At 32.8% G+C, this 23,239-nt stretch overlaps 2 protein-coding genes across 5 annotated transcripts in view; one reads left to right on the forward strand and one right to left on the reverse strand.

Annotated features, from left to right (window-relative positions):
* LOC125054463 overlaps positions 1-8,824 on the forward strand; it is a 77,835-nt gene extending 69,011 nt beyond the window's left edge. The window contains exons 17-25 of one of the 4 annotated variants that reach the window (XR_007117709.1): positions 446-570; positions 1,088-1,242; positions 1,840-2,037; positions 3,511-3,655; positions 4,434-4,635; positions 5,230-5,365; positions 6,685-6,799; positions 7,174-7,311; positions 7,615-7,749. Coding sequence is in view for 2 of the 4 variants with exons in the window: in XM_047656379.1 (XP_047512335.1) it covers positions 446-570; positions 1,088-1,242; positions 1,840-2,037; positions 3,511-3,655; positions 4,434-4,635; positions 5,230-5,365; positions 6,685-6,799; positions 7,203-7,311; positions 7,615-8,098 (1,669 nt within the window). In the remaining 2 variants the exon portion in view is untranslated. Of the gene's footprint in view, positions 1-445; positions 571-1,087; positions 1,243-1,839; positions 2,038-3,510; positions 3,656-4,433; positions 4,636-5,229; positions 5,366-6,684; positions 6,813-7,173; positions 7,312-7,614 lie in introns of those variants that run through there. The other 3 variants (XR_007117710.1, XM_047656379.1, XM_047656381.1) reach the window with 3 other exon arrangements.
* A 3,074-nt stretch (positions 8,825-11,898) lies between these two features.
* LOC125054577 (lysM and putative peptidoglycan-binding domain-containing protein 2) lies at positions 11,899-22,217 on the reverse strand. The gene is made up of 4 exons (XM_047656558.1): positions 22,013-22,217; positions 21,640-21,926; positions 15,058-15,276; positions 11,899-13,788 (listed from the first exon to the last, which is right to left on the reverse strand). The coding sequence occupies exons 1-3, from the start codon at positions 22,181-22,183 to the stop codon at positions 15,075-15,077; spliced, it is 660 nt and encodes a 219-aa protein (XP_047512514.1). The 5' UTR covers positions 22,184-22,217; the 3' UTR covers positions 11,899-13,788; positions 15,058-15,074.
* Between the last annotated feature and the right edge of the window lie 1,022 nt (positions 22,218-23,239).

Genomic DNA, 23,239 nt, shown 5'->3' on the forward strand with positions numbered 1-23,239 from the left:
GGGATCTTGAAACCCAAGTACGGTTATTGCGTATTTCAGATAACAATATTGTTTCTTTGATAAAAAAAGTGCTATCTATCTGTCGAAGTACCATTTTCTTAATAGTCACATTTAAGATAAATAACCTATTAAATTTTGCTATTAAATACGTCAATTAAGTCAAAATTTGCGATAGAAATGTATGTACAAATTTCAATTTTGTACAAAAAATGTACTTGCCTTGAATACAAATTTTTACGTTTATTTATTTACACTAATAAAAAAATAGGTAACTTTAAAAACGTTTACATGGTACGACTACGGCCTAATTGCTACTAAATATTAATAAAGCAAAAAAGATAGGAAAAAAGAACAGTTTGAAAGTGCAAGAGTGCGAAACTTATAATGTTAAATAGTATCGCGATCGATGTGTAATTTATTAATTATTACATATGATACATTACAGAGGCGGTCGTGAAGTTGAATACAATATGGCGTCTTCGCAATCTCAAGTTCGAGCGTATGGTGGACATGATGCCCAATACATAGTCACGCTGCTTTTCACACATGCAAAGAATTACACCGCTATTGGTACGTATGATATAGTCCAATAGGCGCTACAACCCTAAACAGGTCATGGTCTCAGATTGCATTTTTATTTTTTATAGACAAGTAGGTAATCACCCTTCAGCCTGACATGTTATAGATATTTGGGTTGAGAGTCCCACACTTAAGGTAAGCTAAAAGCAGCAGTATTAGCTTGAATATTAATAAATAAAGATTAAGTAGTGCTTGATACGTTATACAATATGGAGCGTTATTATGAGTATTGATAAGAAATATAGTATACGTTTTCAATAAGTGAGGTGCGAGCGAGAAAATTATATCTTGACTTGTAATACTAATTGCGTTCTTTATCTAACAGGGCTACTGTAAACATTTCCAATAGTTAACTTTGATTGTTACCTTCTGCAAATTGCACAATTTACATTTTTTTTTTTTTCTATATTTGTAGGATTGTTATCGTATGGAATCACGCAGATAATTGCGTAATTAACTACCAAAAACGTAAATTGTAGATAGAGATGGTAAGTGTAATATTTTTCAGAATCGAAGTTGGCCTGCGCCTTACGAACCGCAACAGATCCTTCGACTTGGGATATAACTGCGTGCGAAGTGAGGGTCCCTGAGCCAAGCCACATTTCTTGTCGATGTCGCGGTTTGGCTACGTACGCGCTCTTCACTGTTGCACGCTCTACACTCGTGAGTCAATTAATGAAACATCTTTTAGTAATTATCTTAAGTAATTACTGCTAATTGTTGATTTTCAAACATTTGAATGAGGCATCAAAATCACATTATTTCATATGTCCTTTATGAAATATGAGTAAATTTATAAATGTATTGTGGTCGCGATTTCGTATGCGCAATAAAAATAATATTATATTTGCCCAAATGATGTAGCGTGAAAGACATATTTAAACTTCTTTAAATACCAGAACCAATAAAACTATCTATTTTCTTTTAGGATTTTCTTTTTTGTAGGACTATTTAAGATAAACATTTCCATCATACATTACATATGTGTAACTCTAGCTGTTTTGGCAGCGCACGCCAGAATAGCTCGCAGGTGGTAGATTTTTTCCTATCAATTCACCCAATGTCTTTATAAATTGTAGCCTATGTGTTATTCTGATGTATAAGCTATATTATTGTAAAGTTTCATTAAAATCCATTCAGTAGTTTTTACGTGAAAGAATAAAAAACATCCATCCATACTTACAAACTTTCGCGTTTATAATATTACTAGGGTAAGTAAAGTTAAGTGCTGGACGTACATTAAATACAAAAATTTTCTAGACAGATGCAGAAAGGGACCTGGGTGAAATTGTTAAAGTGACGGTTGGCTTGGGAGGTGCACTGTGCCTTATGGCCGCCTTCATACAGTTCGTGACCACAATATCTGGCGGCCCAAGACTAGCGTCAATTTTAAGAATGGTTACTGCTGCGTCAAATGCGGCTGCTTTGCTGACGTTACTCGAATGCGATACTAGGCAGGTGAATATGTATAAATTGGTATTGGATTATTAAACAAAATATGTTTATTTTTATTAAGTCACGAAAGATTATTTCTGGGTCAACAAGGTAGGGACAGCATTCTAAACACTGAAATTTTACCCTTGCCTAATTCACAAAATGTTTTATCAGCTAGCCTCTTAAATGGTTAAAGTATATAAGGAAGGCCGAGAGCTTTTCTTGCACTGTGTACGGGTCATCGGGGTGCTTTAGATAAAAGAAGATTTTTATTTTACTCTACGTATATATTAACCACTCGCGTATAACAATAGAATATGAGCGAAATAATTAAATGTTAATTGCTATGTAACGTATGAATGCAATTTAACAGTCAAAGAGAGTGCCTACGTCATGCTATACTCTCGGGGCGTAATCCTAATGATTTAGTTAATTCAACAATAGAATATGAGCGAAATAATGAAATGTTAATTGCTATGTAACTAATTAATGCAATTTAACAGTCAATAAGAGTGTCTACGTCATGCTATACTCTCGTGGCGTAACTCCCATGATTTAGTTAATTCTATGAAACGAATGAAATCGTCATGCTTATAAAACTAAGAAAGCCTGAGTGAGCAAAATATACAGACTTGGCACGTACATTGGAAATCGTCACGCTTTTAAAACTAAGAAAGCCTGAGTGAGCAAAATGTACAGCCTTGGCACGTACATTGGAAATCGTCACGCTTTTAAAACTAAGAAAGCCTGAGTGAGCAAAATGTACAGCCTTGGCACGTACATTGGAAATCGTCACGCTTTTAAAACTAAGAAAGCCTGAGTGAGCAAAATGTACAGCCTTGGCACGTACATTGGAAATCGTCACGCTTTTAAAACTAAGAAAGCCTGAGTGAGCAAAATGTACAGCCTTGGCACGTACATTGGAAATCGTCACGCTTTTAAAACTAAGAAAGCCTGAGTGAGCAAAATGTACAGCCTTGGCACGTACATTGGAAATCGTCACGCTTTTAAAACTAAGAAAGCCTGAGTGAGCAAAATGTACAGCCTTGGCACGTACATTGGAAATCGTCACGCTTTTAAAACTAAGAAAGCCTAAGTGAGCAAAATGTACAGCCTTGGCACGTACATTGGAAATCGTCACGCTTTTAAAACTAAGAAAGCCTGAGTGAGCAAAATGTACAGCCTTGGCACGTACATTGGAAATCGTCACGCTTTTAAAACTAAGAAAGCCTGAGTGAGCAAAATGTACAGCCTTGGCACGTACATTGGAAATCGTCACGCTTTTAAAACTAAGAAAGCCTGAGTGAGCAAAATGTACAGCCTTGGCACGTACATTGGAAATCGTCATGCTTTTAAAACTAAGAAAGCCTGAGTGAGCAAAATGTACAGCCTTGGCTCGTACACACTGCGTATCTTATCGCTTTTTGGTACCCCAGAGCTATTATTATCCCATTTATAAATCCAAACTTGAATCCACTCATTAAAATATTGTTCTAGGAAGAATCGTGTCCGGGTGTATATGGGTGGATTTGCGCAGCGAGTTGGTGCATCGTGTGTGCCGCACTTTGCGCGCAGCCTTTATTGCTGCAAGCCGAGTTAGCTGGACGACCACAGAGAGCCAGCTCCGTTGGAATACTTGCTGGTAATGGAAAACTTCTTTGTATATTAAAATATGTTTTAATACAAAAAAGTATAACCGCCTTTAGCTTGTTGTTAAAGACAGCACTGATTTCATTGTATCCGAAAAAAAGGATTTTTTTAAATATATATGTACAAAAACCTTACACACATATAATAACTTACTAACTATATTCTTTAACGAGTATTTATTTTGAATTTAAAATATGCATAACTAGCTGAGCAGGCAAACTCTCTTTCGCCATTAAAATTACATTATGTTGAAGATTATTACAGTACTAATATCACTATTCACAAACGGGGACTGGTGGTAAAATAATAAAAAATAAGAATTATACGTACTTTAAATGCCACATCCAAAAATTACTGTAAAATTATTATGAAATCTAGTAAGTATAACCTTTTCTCATTCACAAAAATCTATCAAGCCTTTTCGAAGGAGTGTCGTTACAAAAACCATCTGTATACTGACGTCCGTCGTTCCACAACTGAGCGTTTCTTAAGGCAGTTTTTGCCGGGCACCAACACTATGTAGAACCAGGTGCCCACTGAATTATTTCCAATTCGACTTAGAGCCCTTCAACAAAAAAGCGTACCAATTCTTAAAAGGCCGGCAACGCACTTGCGAGCCTTCTGGCAATGTGAGTGTCCATTAGTGGCGGTATCACTTAACATCAGGTGAACCTCCCCGTTTGACTACAATTAGATAAAAAAAAGAACAAACACTGTTACACCAGAATTCATATATATCAATGTGTTCTAACGTACACGTTGAATTTCAGGTTTCGGTACCATAGTATGGCTTTGCGCTAGACTATGGGGTGGGGCCCCACTACAGCTAGGCTCTGGTGCTCAACTTATATGCGCAGGCGGCTGTACGCTGCTGACGCTACTATGTGCGGTTTTAGCGTTTTGCGCTGCGTATAACATGCGCATAGTTAAGCGCAAGGTTCCCGCTGAGAGGCGGACTTATTTGAGTAACAGGTTTGTAAACATTCTTGTGTAGGTACAAAATATTTTTTAAATATGAAGTATGTACTTCATGTAAACCAATGTATACTTTAGACCAGTGTTTCCAAACACCCCACAGGGTAATTTGATTATTACGGGGGGCCATCGAAATTGGCAGGATATGACTTAAGTATAATAATATAAAATCTCTGTACAGCAAGCATCAAGCGCAAGGATCTCACAAAATTATAATAATTTTGAATTTAAATTACAGTTTTTCATTATATGCTTTGAAAATTTGTGTTTCGTTAAGAATTTCTTAGTGATTAAAAACTATCATTTAAGTTTCTTAGGTGAATTATATTTTTAGTAAAGTAAAGTGTAGTTTTAATATTAGAAACTATGTATATTACATAGGGGGAGCATAAGAATTTTAGAATGGCTAAGGTTGGGAAACACTGTTTTAGTCAAAATTTAGATACAGTAGAAATTACGGTAAGTAAATTAAGAACGAACGAACGAAAGACAGGTCAGTTAGTAATGTATAACTTAAGAATTTTTTTTTTATGACTTACCTTTCCTTTAGACTAGGAATAGAGCTAACTTACAAACAATTACACATTTCAGAATTCGCATAGTCCGCCATACTCTCATCCTATTGGTCACGACGTCTGCCGCGCAGATGGCCAGCATTGCGTACGCGCAACCTGGTGACCGAAAATTAACCCTTGTTGCCGGACTTGCCGTTACCGCATTGGCTGATGTAAGGACTTTTTTCATACGTAATTATATTTAGAGACTGTTTTGTATGTAAACATAAGAACTACATCATTCAGTTGATGACGGGCTTGTCATAGGAAAAGATAAGAAAAAGATCGAAGTTATTTTGAAGAAACTTGAAACCAAATTTGAAATGAAAAGGAATGTAAATCCAAGTACTTATCTGGGTATGGAAATAAAAAACTCAAAAGAAGGAATAATTCTTACTCAGAGATCTTACATAAATGACGTACTGGAAAAATACAACATGAAAAATGCCAAACCTTGTGACACGCCCGCGAGTAGCGATTCAAAGTCTATACAGGAAACTGCCCAGGAGAAGGAATACCCCTATAGGGAAGCAGTGGGAAGTTTACTGTACCTGTCTACCAGAACCAGACCAGATATCGCACAAGCGGTCAATCAAGTTAGCAGGAAGGTTGAAAACCCCACTAGAGAAGACGTCACAAAAGTCAAGAAAATATTCAAATATTTAGTGGGAACCAAAGAGAAAGGCATTTTGTTCAAACGAAACAAACCAATAGAGAAAATCGATGTTTACAGCGACTCAGATTATGCTGGAGACCCATTGACGCGAAGAAGCACTTCTGGCTCCGTGCTAATGATAGCCGATGGACCAATATCATGGGCATCCAAGAGACAGCCTATAGTAGCGCTATCGTCGACTGAAGCTGAGTACATAGCCGCAGCAGACTGTTGCAAAGAGGCATTGTATCTCAAATCTCTATTACAAGAAATAACCGGTTTGGACATAAAAATAAATTTGCATGTTGATAATCAAAGTTCGATTCAACTTGTGAAGTCTGGATCCTTCAATAAAAGGTAGAAGCACATAGACGTGCGGTACCATTTCATACATGAACACTTCGTGCATGGATTAATAAATATTAGCTACTGTCCCACAGAAATTCAGTTAGCTGATATAATGACAAAACCATTATCAAAAATAAAATTTGAAAGACACTGTGCAAGATTAATGCATATATAGAAACGTGTCTCGGCAACATGAGTGAACATCAGGAGAAGGTGTTGGAAGGTCATGGTGCTGTCCACATATATTTGTCTATTATGCACTGTGTTTAAATTTGGAATATCTTTATTTTATTTTTACATGAACGGTGTCATTTATTTTAGTTCATATATTTTCTCTTACAAGTAAACACAATGTTTTACAATTTATTTGCATTTTAATTAATTATTGCTTTAGCCACTAGTCCACCCTATCAGATTGAACGCACAACCAGGGTTTAAAATGCCGTTTCGTTCCTTCCTTTACATTAAGGGGAATAATGATAATTTCAGGGGTTGTCAATGTTCCTCTGCTACGTGTTATGTGATGACGACAGCATTCAACTCGCGCGTCGATTAATGTCCCTTCCTTCAGGCAATAAGCAGCGAGGAGACACAACATTAAGCTGTTAGTATTTTAGGTATATATTACTTATTTTATTTGGAAAACGTATAACATGAAAACGTATACAAGTTAAAAAATTAAATAGAGAACTAAAAACCTACTATGTATATAAGATACATGAATGTTTTTGTTTATATTTACAACACATTTAATATACCTATTAAGCAAGAAGTTAACATGTCACGGTTTATTAAAACTGTATTTAATATTTTTTTTAAATTACTCGTGAATAAATCTTACAAACCGTAATACGGCATTATATTTATGAACATAATATATAAACATTCCATAATAAAATATTATTATTAGTATTAAATCAAGTATTTTACACTTAATCGTTTTCACAATAATTGTATTTTATATTATGATATAAATAGGTGCCTACTATCATAACCCCCTTCTGCAGTGTACATCGCACAAAGCGGAGAGGCCGAGAGTCTAGGCTTCGACGGCTCCTCTCCCATTACTCCGCTCTCTTCTTACTGGAGGTTCGACAGTCCCTCTAAGATTCACAGGTCAGCAAATAACACATACAGTAAATAAATACTATAGGATATAATCATTAATATGTATACATACATTTTTGTAGCGTAATTTGCGTCCATTGCAAAGATGTTTGAAACGTGTTATGAAAGTTTGAAATAAATTTGATCGAATTGAACGCTTTTAAATCCATACTTAACACCGTTTACAAGGTAGATTGATTATTTTCTAAGTACTAGGCAACAGCCGACACAAGTTAAAACGCAACTACTTTGGTTATATTTATTAAACAATCTATATTGTTTACGACGCGGTAACAACTATTTGTTTTACAGAAATTCGCAAGATAGTCGCGCTGATATAGTGCGAAGTACCGAATACACCGCCAGCCCGCATAATCCGAGAAAAATGACCACTCGGGCCCTTTGCGACCTCATCCCTCAGCCTGATTTAAGCTCCACATACATTGAGCTGAAAGTCCCCAAACAAGATATCCTTAACTTCGATCCTCCTAACAAAGTAAGACCCTTTAAAATTAATTTCACAGATCTCAACATACCTAGATGCACCTTATGCCAATCTAACCCAGACATATCCCTTCCTATAAAAAGCTGTTTGAAAAAACCAAAAATTTTCTCATCCAGTATTTCATTACCAGCCGAGGAAAACCTAAAAACAAATATAGAGTTAATTAATATTAAGTGGAATCAGGTGTACGATTCTCCAACGGACCAAATGATTAATAAAATTTCTCATGATTTAGATTTTTTGCTAAATAGAAAGAATAAAGATATACAAATACAGGAAGCGCCCACCTAGATTAGTTTTAAAATTGTTTTGTAATTTAATAAATCGTAAGAGATAAAATACTGTTGCAACCTTAAATGAAAATTAGAAACCCATGACCATAGACATTTTTACATAAAATTACTTAACAAAAACTTTAACATATTTTAACCTAACAGAAATATTTGACTAACTCAAAAATACAAGCAACGTATACGTAATGTATTAGACCAGAAATTTTATTGTTATGATGTTCTTTTGTTTTGACAGACTACAGGATATGTAATCTGTGCGTGGTTTAGTTTTTTTTGTCTTTCTGTATAAATTACATAAATCAACAACAACAAACACATAGCAACAATTTTCTCTATTCCATTATGGCAACAGTTTTACTCTTACAACAGTATTTTATTTGTTACTGCCTACGAGTTTTAGTGAAATTATATGATTGCCCATTTTAACCTCATTTGTTATAAGTATAAAAATGTATCTCACAAAAATAATGTTAATGCATAATAAGTATTATCTAGGTACCTGCTAATTTTATATACCTATTTATTAACCATTCTTATTAGTGTAGTTATCCTAAAAATTATTTCCCTCAAATTGTATTATATAAGAAATTTTAAATTTTTGTTTTAACCATTGCAATAAAATTAAGTTTATTTGTAATAAAATTATAATATAAATTTTTAAAATAAGGTACTGTTATCGTGTAAATAATTCTTTTTGTATTGAAAATAAAGGTATCTCAGTTTTCTTTGTAATTTTATTTTTTTTACCTATGTTTCGAATGAGACCAAAAAAATGGGTGCGTACTTATGTACGCGCGTAAGAAGTTATACTTCTTTGGCTTTTTTATTTTTCTTAAATATTAAAAAATTAATAATAAATATTTAACGTTAATAATATTTATTATATTATTCATTCAATTTAATAACAAGGTATGTTACATAACCTTTTAACTAAGTAACAATAGGTCTTTGTGAAAAAGCATTGCTCAATTTCTTTGAAAAAATAATTAAAACTTCTTTATTTGTTTAATAGGTACTACAAAGGTCATTATGGTCATTCAAAATTCTTGGCATAGCTGCTAACTTCACGCATATTCTATTTCTTTTTACTTGTAGATTGTCTTATTCCCATCTCGCTCGCGCACGCTCGGCGCCCGGCTGGTTTAAAAAGAATTCGTTAGTGGGCAACTTCATACTGATAATTTTTGTGTAACGTAACATTTCACTCTCATCAATTTTTCATAACGCGCCTAAACAAGTATAACTTCAAAAATTGAAGTATATTATTTTATTAAACATCTTGAATATCCTTGCTTCAAGGTATAACAAAAAATAAGGTTAGTAAGGACAAAGATTTATAGAACAGATATAGTAATATATTAATAATAATTTATTGTCATGTACATGTCACATAACAAAAATCTATCATATTATCACAGTGTATTCAGTTGCTGTGGAAACTGTATTTAATGGCCTGCGAGTTACGTTTACTGTGTAGAAATATAAAGAATTCATTATAATATTTAAATATAAAAATAAATAATGAAACAAATTAAAATGTAAGTTAATATAATATAATTTTTTATTTTACGTATGCCATATGAATTAGTAGTTTTCACATAGTCATAGTTAAAAGCAATAGTTTGAATATTGTTAGGCGCAGTTAAAATTGTTCTATACAAAAGTGCAATGCCGGATTTATAGGCCCCAAATTATTTTTCAAATAAAATGAAAAAATATAAGTATTTTCAATCAATAATGTATTTAATTGTGAACCAAGTATAGATTATTTTATAATTAACGTCTCTATTGTGGAGGTCCCGGGGCTAAAGTCCCGATTGCCCCCTAAGCTACTTTTGCGGTGCTAGAAAGGAGAATAAAAATATGCTCCGTTCCCGACATTTGCATTTGTTTAAAAGTATCTCTTTGAAAGCAAACAAAGCAGCCGTAGATACTCGTTTCTCCAGAAGTCACCTTTTGAATTTGATAGTGATTTAAATTTGGAATATTGTTAGAAAATGTTTTAATCGCCAATACGTGGATTAAACATTGTACGTATAAATATAAACATTTTCCGTTCCTAAAAATATATAAATAAAAATAAAAAAGCCTTTATTTATTATTATTTTTAAGAAAATAAATTACATTTACACAAAGCTTTAAAGTTTAAAGCTATATAAGCCTGAAATAAAACCACAATAAAAGTTCCAATATATTTATTTTCCTTATAAATTTTATAAAGCGATAATTTGGTAAACAAACAGCTTTCATACATTTATAGAAAATAAAACCAAAACATCCATACATTATATATGTATACCTATGTTAAAAATTTATAACGTTAACTCACCAATATGTACAGCATTACACTTATACATATAGCTTATTATATACTATAAAGCTCAACATTGATTATTAACACAGTATTATTTAGTGCCTTTTAATTTAGTCTAATATTTATATTTTCCACCGACACACGATGACTAAACAAATCTTTATAAACAATGTACGTTTTAACATTAATTTACAAGTCTAATTCTAATAACAACGTAACGAAACCTGTTTTTCCACTTAGTCCAGGTAGGTAAAAATAAATAAATCCAGAGAAACCTTTGTATCCTTAGGGTATCGTTCGGAATCGAGATTTAGCGCTAAGTGACTATCATATGACGAATCCAATAAATTTTTAACGTACGCTTAGTGCTAAATCTGGACTCTGAACGTGAATCTTACATTCTGCATATTATGTATCATTTATAATTTCTATAAAGGCATTTAGGTGATTAGTTTTGACGTGACAACGTCTAATAAAACGATGAACGCCGGCTGCACTCACGAAAAAGCATGACTCGTCCCGTTACGCTCATGGTCTGTTACGCTCATTGTACGCTTACGCCGCATATATCTCTCTTCCACTCGAAGACTTAAGTATGCAAACATTTCATCAATGTTTTGTTATGTCACGTTAGACTATCGTCCGTAAACTGACTTCACAGACAACCATTTTTGTTCTTTTTACCCAGAAACATAAGGTGATATCTATTGCTCGGCCCCAGGGTTGAGGTAGGCTAACTTTTATGTCCTATATTCTTAATAATCAATAACAGTTGTGTAAAGCGCCATCTATATTTCTCCGTAAGAAACTAAGCAGAATAACAATGTTTGTTGTTTTACAATTATATATAATTTTGGTTAGACTAAAACGAAAATTGACCACAAACTTATCTGACCCAATTGAACCGGCCAGATAAGTTTATGGCATTAGATTCAATAACATTTGAAGGGGTCGTACCACTTTAAAACGGACAATGTACACCTGAAATTGTTTTTAAACCTATAAATAACTCCGACCGTTTTTTGTAAAATCCGACTCGACGAAGAGTAATTATGTTTTGATTTGATTATATTTGACGTGTTAAGACGATATTTTAATAAGCCAGTGTCTATAATATCTTCAAGCGCGAAAATGACTAGCGCAATATCACGTAATTTGAGATATTATTTTAAACAGACCTAAAGTATAAATTGTGACATTATTTAAATTTTCTTAAGCTTAGGTTTCCTAGAAAAGCCTCGCCGTTATCCAACGGCCGTAATGTAACGTTGGGTGACGTCACCCATACGTTGTCTATAAATAACATCAGATTAGGATTTCTAGAGAACGTTGAGTGTCACCGTAACGTCAAATAGTGGTGCTCTCATGTGCATGACGGCCGTCATAGCGGTGATAAACATTAGTTCAACGTATTTCGCGTGTAGTGGAAACGTGACTTGGACGAGCGAAAATTATGTTTTTTTTTTGCATTATGTTAAAAAGTAAAGACGGCCGTTATTAACAACCGTAAAATGACGGCCGTTGGTTAGCGGCACCGCTTGTCTAGGAAACCTAAGCTTTAGTTTTTTACTGCAATGAGATACAATGATAGAAGTGTTGTCTTCCTTTGCGAGGCTTTGGACTTTAGACAAAATCACTTTTATACAGTCGTGATCCACTATATGCAAATGACATGAGCTTGTCACGTGACCATTTTCATACAAATTTGTTTGGCGTTAATGGGTGATTTTGTCTAAAGCCCCTGGTAACGTTGAAGGCCAGCTGCCAGAATAACGTCAAAATATCAGCAGAAAACAATATTATTTGTAGTAACAAATTCTAGCTTTATTAATAAAGGATTATCTAGCATAACTATATTAGTACAATTAAAGGATCACTTGGACTGTACAAACTTTAACGGCAAGTGGCTGGCTAGTGGCCTTGGACTTCAGCCATACTAAACAGTGAAATCTCTTAGACGTAACCTTTAATATAATCCAAACTCCGACAATTATTATAGAGCGAATGGCATAACTTTAATAGTATATATTGAAGATGCTCTTGTGAATGCATAAAAATCTATTAAATGTGCTAAGTTCCAACCAAATTAAAACGTCAATATATAATTATATAACGAGGTTTACTAACAACATTGTGATCAAAATTATTGCACAAATAACCTTAAGTATAGTTGGACAAGTTTAGACAACAAAATAAACACTTTTAATATATTATTTAGAATTATTATGTATTATGAGAACAACAAGAAATTATGGTATAGCATCCTATGGCTTCATAATATTGACATTTATTATTTTATCTTTTATCATAACGGGTTCTCGTGATTCATCTATTAATAGTGGTTCAGGACTGAAAACTATTATAGCAAACTAATGAGTCTGAAGTTAGTCACAGATAGAGACTCGTAAACCAATTTGTATGTAAATTGTCACGTGACCAAGCGTGATAATGTCGTTCTCCTACTATGATATATTATTTTAGTAGATCATGTCTATAGATGAGTATTTTGGATAAGGAAAATACTTATATTTCTGTGCATCATTACGAAGCTGCTATATGGTTTGTATCAGACTCTACATGGAGCGTCCTACTAATGGTTAGATTGGTAAGAAGCACTTCAAACTATCTAAACATTAAATTCGCATTTAAATCCGTTAAAGAAATTTTAATTTAAGATAAAAGGTGTACAAGAGATGAAGCAGGTAACTTAATTTGTATGCCAACTAACATCTATTACAAATAAAAATCTGCAATGATATGAACTAATAAAATCGGATGTACTAAATTGACAATAGCATAGAAAACTTATGGTCACTGTAGAAGGCTAATATGCGTTGTACGGTTTTTGATACCATGGAATAAAGTGGTTAGACCATGGAGACCGCAATTTGAGAAGTTAAGAAACAGAAAAATTACAAAAATATTTTTTCTATACATTTTTACACAGTGTAGCTTATGCCTAACGAATTATGCAAGAGACTATTCATTTGCGTCAAAAAAATTGGTGACAATATTAATGACGTTAAATGCAAATGAACAATGAGTTATAACAAATAAATAAGAAACTCCTGGAAGGTAAATCTATCCATAAAAAAATAAGGAATTCCTCTCTCAGTGGCAGCGATCTTTCGAACTATAAGATACAAAACGTATAACTTTAAAACGTGCAACAAAAATTATTGAGAAAAGTTAAAATTTACCTCCCAGATGCAAACACTAGTTAAACAGATCATAACATATCTAATATCACTCTCAGACCCCTCCAATGTGTCAGTTTAGCAGCCATTACGTTCGCTTTACGTATACGTATGCATACGCAACAAACGTGACGATCGCGCCCACATCGCAGACGTGCTCATTAGAAACGCGCATATCTGAAAATACAACGTAACTATATAGAACTTCGACTTCGACGACTCATTGGTCTACTGGTTAGTACCCCTGACTGCTAATCCATGGGTCCCGGGTTCGATCCCCGGCTGAGACGAACATCGATGTGATGAGCATTTGGTGTTGTGCTTAGGTCTTGGGTGTTTAAATATGTATTTATATGTATATCTATCTATAATATGTATGTATATCCGTTGCCTAGTGCGTATAACACAAGCTTCACCAGCTTAGCATGCGACTAGGTCAATTGGTGTGAATTGTCTTTAAAAAAAACTTATATAGATAAATTTTAAGATAGATATCAATAAATAAATTACTCAACCTATCAATTACGTCGACACTGATCAATCTCAGTGTAAGCGACTAGTAAGAGGTGATATTATTGTTTTCCAAGATTTTTTCGCTTACAACATTTCTGCTTACATAATTCCTTTTTTTACGACGGCTGGACAAATCACGCATGGCATATTTTTATAAAACATAATTCTCTCATCGTATCTTAAATGCAATGTTGTCTTTGGGGTTATCTCTGAGGGCCACGAGTGTTGTAAGTTGTATAAGTGACAATGACACAAACAGTCTATAGAATTTAGACTAATAATGCAATGAAATATAATTTGTTCGTGTTATTAAAGAATTTATATCGTTTAAGTAACATATCTATTTTTAAATTGAAAATAAAATCTAACTATATCAATCTAATATATAAAATTCTCGTGTCGCGGTGTTTGTGGTTAAACTCCTCTGAAACGGCTTGACCGATTCTCATGAAATTTTGTGTGCATATTGGGTATGTCTGAGAATCGGACAACTATTTTCATCCCCCTAAATGTTAAGGGTAGTCCACCCCTAATTTTTTTTTTTAATTTTAGTTAAAAATTTTATTCTTTATTTTTTTATGATACAGCATTAAAAAATACATACAACCCCTAATTTTCACCCCTCTACGATCAACCCCTATGTTATATTATAAATGACATATACATGGCAAAACGACGTTTGCCGGATCAGCTAGTAATGTATAATATTTATTTAATTTTTACTATGTCTGCAATAATAGGAATTATGCTGCATGAACAACATAATGTAAATTTAAAAAAGCCATTACCACAATTTTAAACGAACTATACTTTATACAGACGGGTTGTTTGAAAGAAACTGCTTTTAGCAGTAAGATGCACTTTTTTATTAAATTATATATTAATATTATTATAACTTATATATTATTAATAAAAGGGAACATTTGTAAATACCTGCGCTGTATCGGGCGCTACAACTGAAAGAGGTCATCGTGTGCCCTTTCGAGCCGTTTCAGTGAGGTGTCCACACGTCGGCCGTGCGTAAGCCCAGGGGGAGGCGGCAATGGCGGCGGTATTACCTCATTATACGACGTAGATGCACCCATAGATGCCGATTGCCGCAGCCGAGCGGTTGGGCGATGTCGCACAAAGTCGTCTTCGAAATCTACGAATCTGGAATTGGAGAAGAGGAGATAAAAAATCCATACATTTGATTAGGATATTCGTGTGAATGTCATAATTTAATGGAGTTTTAATGTAAAGTGTTGCTGTAGGTTAGGTATAGGGTTTTGACAATGGCAAGTCGAAACTGCAAGTGCACATCCAATCTTAGCTTTCAGATTGGAAAACGAAATAAATTATAGCTGAACATAACATAATACTTTCTGCTACAGATACATCTCCTAATTATTACACTAATTGCTGTGCAATTTGACGTTGAGCCTGCGTTCTTTTAAAAAGCCATCTGGTTGTGAACATTTTATATATAATGTGTTTCTCTATTCGTCTCCTTCACTCTCATTACGTAAATTAGTTTTATTTAGATGTAGAAGTATATAATTATAAATTTATCTTGTAACATTGGGGGCCATCCATAAAGTACGTCACACGTTAATGGGGAGGGAGGGTATCACCGAAGTGTGACATCGTGTGACAAGGGGCATGGTCAATACTTTTGTGACGTCACATGTTAAAATTTAAAATACTAAAACGCAAAGTTTGGATGTGAATTAAAAATTTACGAACTTGATCTATATTTATCTATTAAGTATTTTAGCATTCTCGCTATGCGATAAACTCTCATGCAACGTCATTTAAGTTCTAGAGCGGCGTTGTAACTCAAATTCACGAGAATTTTGAATGGTAAGGATTTAAAGATAAATTTAAAAAATTAGTGATAGTCACATCAGGAGGGGGGGGGGGGGGGGGTTTATAAAAATGTGACAACCTGTAACAAGGACGGGAGTAGGTGTTCAAAAGTCCTAAAATTCGAGTGACGTACTTTTTGGATGGCCCCTTGGGGGTAATTGAAAGGAAATAATATCGTTGCATTGCTGAACTAAAATCGCATTATACAGAGGGATATACATAATCGCCCCGTGTAGGCGTACAAGGACCAATCTGATAAGATAGGATCATATAAGATCGCTATTCACAACCCACACAATTTATTTATAGCCTCATAACCTAGTGCACGACAATTGGTTCTTAGATTGAATGAATGTGAACCTTATCCGGTGGAGATAACGGTCATATTCAGACAAATCGTTCTGAATATTTTCAACCAGTCGTTAAACAGCCAAAAGTTGTTAATAAAATCTTTCACAACACGTAAAATGACTAATGTTCTAAACATTATTCGAGCAACCTTGAGAAATTAAAACATTAAATAATCCAAGACACTTGAACATTTCAACAATTTATTCTCGTCAAAAATCTTGTTTTTAATTCCACTAAAATTCCCATCCCAAAAGACAGTCCACGGAGTCACATCTTTACTATGCAGGCTAATGGTTTAATTAATAACCGATTAAGCATATCACATATTTATATCTACTTTATTATGAGCAGAAAAAGTTTCCAAAATTGTTATACATAATTTTTTTCCATAACTGAATATTTAATAGTCATAAAATAAATAAATCAGTGGCGTTACAACCTCTTTAAGTCTTGGCCTCAGATTTCTGAATCTGTTCCATGATCATTTTTTACCTCCAGTGCCTGACACACGCCGTCGACTTTTTGGGTCTAAGACATGTTGGTTTCCTCACGATGGTTTCCTTCACCGTTCGAGCAAATGTTAAATGCGCACATAGAAAGAAAGTCCATTGGTGCACAGCCGGGGATCGAACCTACGACCTCAGGTATGAGAGTCGCACGCAGCCACTAGGCCAACACTGCTCCATTAATAGTCATACACATTTAAATACAACTACCGAAATTACGACATTATTTCCTCGATTCGATTATTTTTTGCTGAACGAATGTTATCTAATAAAGGTATCGTTTTATTAAAACTATGTCACATTTGGAGTCTCGTAACGTTTTAAAGCAATGAATACATATCTGATCTTAAACAAGAACTTTCAAGATAATTAACTGTCATCCTACACAACAACGTTGGAACCATGTACCACCAAGTTATAGTTTACATTACAGTGTTTTTGTCATATCTCTTTATTATGGATTATATTACACTCGTAGCTTAACAAAGTAGACATAACAACGATAACATTCTATTTCAAGCACTTTAGTGTTATTTTCCTATAAAATATTTTTGAATGCTAGCAATCTTCGAGAAAATGTAAACAAAGTTGTTTATGAAGTATACGGTGTGTAAATATATATTAATGCGTGAATCATTCCTAAACTTTAGTTATAATGTAAGATTTAGAATCGAGACTTAGCGTTATACTTAACTCCCGTATGACATTAATAAAATACGGCGCTGTGGGGTCTAAATCTGACAGATCTGATTTAAAGGCTTTTTTTTTCATAAACAACTCGGCCAATTTCATATCTGAAGTCTAAACAAAATTTCAACTGGTCTGAAAATATGGGTCCAAGATAAACATTTTATTTAGACACATTAAACAATAATAAATAAATCGCTAGATGAGATGTAAATGTGTGGACCACCAATTTCGTAACGAAATGAGTGGTAAAATAAAATTATAGGAAATTTAGTGGGAAAGGTAATATCGTGAAAGAAGTTCGAAGCTAGTATTATTTTACTTATAACATTGTTGTGATACTAAATACCTTTTAAACTGATAATATATTTTATGCGAAACATTCTTGTAGACCGAATATCAAATCCGAATATCGAATATCCTGTCTTATTTTTAGTATATTATAAAAAGGACCCTAGCTCGCACTTATTTCACCCAGTGTAATGAAACAGTAATTCAAATCGTGTGCTAAACGGTCAGCAGACAAGCTAATTAATACAATTTTAGCTTCGTAAAAATGTTCCGCCTCGAAATATATTCGTTCACATCATACAAACTGTGACTGATAATCCCAACTTTTTCAATAAAAATATTCGTACAATAATTTATTTATGTAAAATAGCAGCTGTTATACACCGAATGATAAGAATTGCATTGTTAGGAGCCCCGTTTTCCTGCTCTGTGGTTAAGAATGACATACAAGCTGCCAGTTTCGTCTTTATTTAATAATCTATTTTTAACATAACTTCAAACTCTACTAAAATATTATTAAATGTTGTATTCTGCTGTTTTACAGTGAGAAACTTGTGTAATCGTTGTAACGGCACATTATTTATTTTCAATAGACGTTAAAATATAAAAAAATATTCATACATTTGAAATCCCTAAGTCAGTAACATTAGAAGGCAAATGCGCAATATCCCGTTCCATAGTTAATCCTACGATTAGCTCGCAAACTAACACTAGACAATGTGAAATATAATACTTCAAATAAAGAAAATATTTAAAAAGATAGATTCTTAACATATAGTTTTTTAGACATGTGACTCCACGGTACTAGAGTTAAACAATATAACAGGCTTATAAAGAGGTTAAACGTATGATTTTATTATTTATTTTTCATTGTTATAATTAATTGCAAGATGAGGTCGCAGCTCCTTACAACTTGTAAAAACCCTTGGAGATTACGAGTGACGGAGAACTGCTAGTTGCATTAGCAGTAAATGTAAATTTAGAAGCATTATAGTGCTATCTATATAAAAAAAATATATTTTGATTTTACTAAATGATGTATTGCTATGTTCGATCTTTACACAAGGTATTTCAGTGAGACATTATTCATAAACATAAACATTTTTTATTTGATTTTATACATATATTTATATTGAAGAGAGTGAGATTAGAGGTATTGAGCCAAAACTCATTACACTAAAAAGCTAAAAGGGCCACACTGATGCAAAACATAATCGGGTTTCAACGGTTAGAATTGTATGTCATGTAAAATTGCTTATGCGATCATCAGTTTAAATATAAAACAATTTGCGTGTGTTTTAATTATCAAGGGGTATTAAGTTAATTAGATAATTACTTTTTCGTCATTTTTTATCGCATGTGTCTGTACTTTTAATTAGCAATTAATTGCGCAGTCGAAACGACCTAAACATATGAGACTACACTATACTAAAACACTATCCTCACTTTTAACTATAGCATATATTGACGAAATAAATTGCCAAAATTAAGAATTGTAATACATATCTTACGTACGGGTCTTTGCTACTCTGTTACGGTAAAACAAAATTTTTAAAAGTTCATATGTCTATCACAGATTTATACTACATAAATCTGGTTTACACAAACTAAATATAAATAATACATAAAGACATCATATTAATATGCAAAATGATTTTTAATCTTAATATTATGTGAGATCATTTGTGAGAATTCAATATTTGCATAATAATATGCAACTTTATAATCTTTTTAGAAATTATATCACATTTATAACAAAAATCTAGAGAAAAATATATTTCCATACAAATGCTGATATGATATAATTCGATTCTAAGTAGTAAAAAATTGTGTCCTTCAAGACATACACAGTTACCGCAACGACAAATATCATGTGATCTTAAGCCGTAATAAAACAAAAAATGCGCAGTGAATCGTAAAAATGGGTAATGTTACAGTAAAGTAAAATTGCATATATTTAATATTACATAATTCTATCGTAATATTAATATGGTGATTAGGGGATAGTTCTAGTAATATCAAAATTAGTCATAGCTGCTTTAGTTCTACCAATATTCAGGACTACCAATAAAAAACTAAAATCTAAAATTAAATAATTATTCTTCTAATAAAGACATATTTTACGGTAACAAAACTTGTGTCGCTTGTGTAAACTCGGACTAAGATCACCTTTTACGGGACGGCGATCTTCGAGTCATGTGACTGAGTCAATGCAATAGAAAGTACCTTACGTTCAGACGGTAACAATTATGCATTGATTTGTATCATAATACATAACTTTTGTTTAAAGTTACCCCAATATAACAATGGACTAAGAAATTATTAATTAAATACATGTTTGAACAAATTTCAAATATGTACACTGTTTAACAGCTGTTTTTATAAGCAGCCATGTTTCAATCATTATAATGTCATAAAAGCCAGAAAAGATTCAGTATATCTTTACATAAAAAAACATTTTTATGTAATTTTCAAAGAACTTGAAATTGTTCAATGCATGATATTATTAGTGACAACAGGGCAATATGTATTATTATTCTATGACAAACTTAATAAATATTATCATTCTATGGTAAGTTGTTTTGCACATGAAACAGTTTTTAATAATAAATTGTAATAAACAATTATAAAAAAGAGTAAATACATGGAATTTAATTCTATAAGTTTAAAATTTCTTTTAAAAGTCTGACCTTAATATTTAATGTATTATTAAATTTAGCAAGTAACCTTGACGTGCCTGCAAAAAAGTTATAGCTTAAATATTGTTAGCAGGAGATATTTAAAAGTTAAGATGACTTTTTAATAGTCTTTCAAACCTGTTTGTATCTATACCAATAACATGAGAGTATCTCGTAAGTAGTAAATTTTTCAACAATAGTATTTAAAAAAACTGTTTAGTAAGACTAAAATATTGTGCCTTTAAATAACTAAGATGGTAAACTGTAAACTGTCTTATATTTGTTTTCTCTTTATTAAATTTGTTATATCAATTTTTTTTATAATTTGTGACTGCTCTATATCAATTGTACAAAAACTCACTATGCAATATAAATATGCTAACAAGTTTCTAGGACATAAGCAAAGTATTCATACCAATAATTATACAAGTATAGAAATGAGTAATGTTTATGTTATATAAATTTGAAAGACTAATTGAGTTCATTGGTATCTATTATGAGTACATAAATTTTAAATTATACAAATATTGAATTATCTATCTTTATTGTAAACATAACTTATCAGCATGCCTGGCTCCCAGTGTAAGTATTTACCCAATGATGACATTTATCACAACGGTACATTTGAAAAATTTGGTTATTAAATAATATTATCAGGAAAGAATATTACAAGATTATTATTAACCATAGGTGCCATATTGATGGCACAAAACATACTCACATGCTGTAATACTATGTTTAAACTTGCCGAGATACTTAAACTTCACGAGAACATACAATTAAGGTTTAACAAACTTTCCACTACTATTCATATAGCAGATATGCAACAAACAATATTTATGTTACACATGCAGAGGAAGAATGAATCTAATCGGCTTTGGGGTCATTGTCCTATGATTAGAATACATATATCTCAATAAATCACTTGCAAGAGATAAAAATATGCCATGAACTACTTTTCATTTTAAACCTATTATTTAAATGATATAAAGGCATAAAAACAGCCATTTTTACATACATATTTAGTTTAAAAAATAAATAAGACCAGTATTGTCCAATACTAATTAGACAAAGATTTCTCATGTTAAACAAAAAGTATATATTATGGACTAGATTAAAATTCATATATAAGTTAAAATAACAAAAACACTTACTCGCTGTTCTCCTTCGTTTTTTCAACATGTTTTTTTATAGTTGCAATTGAAGAGTCAAGCCTATTCAGGAAGTTGTCAAAGGATTCTTTTTCATCTGGACTGCCAGGAGAGAAATCTCGTGTAGGCATTCCCGCGATTGATGCACGGTGGTTCGAAGGTGCTACCTCTGTCACTCTTTCTCCATTCTCGTAAAATGGAGAATCCTTGGTTACAGGAATCAAAAGATACTCTCGTAAAAACAAGCTATCCGATGCGAACAAACGATTTGCTCTTCTTATCTTCTCCATCTAAAATCCAGAAACAGATTTATTTAATTAAATTTACAAAAGATATCTACATTTATCAACAATAATACTGTGGAAATTTAACTTACTGTTACACCGTATTTCAAAGCAATTCCTTGCAGCGTGTCTCCTTTAGCCATTACATGTTTTATATATTCTTCATGCCTTTTTATATGATTACACGTACTGCCGTATTTTTTTAATGGTCGTGCAGATTCTCTAATAGAAATTCTTTCATCGAAAAGACGATCTTCCTCCATGTTTGACGTACTGAGAAATGAAAATGTTCCTTAATTTTGATTAACAGTGATACGTCATGGACAAACAAAATATTCAATTTTGTCAATTAATTTTGTGAAATGTCATGATGTCAATGTCAGCCAGGCCAAAAGTTTCAATGACCAAAGGAAATAGTAGAAAAACGTTTCATAATTATAGAATTAAAAATAAACTATGGCTGCCTAGAGTTGTCACAATCATGCAATATAATTTTTTTGAACATGCAGGATGTTTTTCTAAACAGATACGTTGATATGAGATTTATAAATTGACGCAGAATGTCAAATTTCAGTGCCATCTTAATAATAATATAACATAGATCAATGCTTAAGAGGTTTGGTTTCAAATTAACTTTGTGGGACCAACAAGTCTAAAGGCTGATTTACACGTATTAAGTTGCCAAGTCTTAACTAAATTTTAACTAAATTTCAAGTGACTTAATTTTAAGTAACCGTTTACACGCAAAAATACTAAATAATTAGTTAAACTCATTTATTCGCTCAAGATGGACGACCACAGAACAAAATATTATAGGATTTTCTCTTCCTGATTGGGGATTTACTGTATTGTATGCTCCAATACATGATTGTGAAGGTTCTGGGGACTCAACGTAATACGTATTTGAAGAAGGCGAAGGAGTAAAACGGCTACTATTATTCATTGGGGAAGGGGTTCTACTACTGTTCATTAATTGTTGTATACGCATATCGGATAAATAGTTTTGGATATGTTTTTGAGCTTCCAGCGCCGAAAGCAAAAGCATAGCTTTGCAATGACTCCGCCAGCTTATGCTTTTCACTTAAATTTAACTAAATTTTGCCTGTCCAAACGTGTCAAGTGATTAGCCACGCCCACCAACTTAACCGAAAAATAGACAAAATTCTATTCTACCTTGTTTAGTTGCAACTAAATTTTAACTTGGAACTTCTTACTAAATTCACTGTTTACACGGGTTAAGTTACTTAAAATTAAGTTAATATTTAGTAAATTTTTAGTCAACTTAATACGTGTAAATCGGCCATAAGAGCAAACGAATT

This window comes from Pieris napi, chromosome 12, assembly GCF_905475465.1.
Source record: "Pieris napi chromosome 12, ilPieNapi1.2, whole genome shotgun sequence".
In the NCBI taxonomy this organism is placed as follows: Eukaryota; Metazoa; Arthropoda; class Insecta; order Lepidoptera; family Pieridae; genus Pieris; species Pieris napi.

What these genes read in the sequence shown, in the direction of transcription:
- LOC125054577 (XM_047656558.1), bottom strand. Translation starts at nt 22,183, where the DNA reads ATGGAGGAAGATCGTCTTTTCGATGAAAGAATTTCTATTAGAGAATCT. An exon ending in CTTTGAAATACGGTGTAACA is followed by an intron (nt 21,927 to 22,012) that starts GTAAGTTAAATT and finishes TCTGGATTTTAG; the next exon opens with ATGGAGAAGATAAGAAGAGC. An exon ending in AAAACGAAGGAGAACAGCGA is followed by an intron (nt 15,277 to 21,639) that starts GTAAGTGTTTTT and finishes CTCCAATTCCAG; the next exon opens with ATTCGTAGATTTCGAAGACG.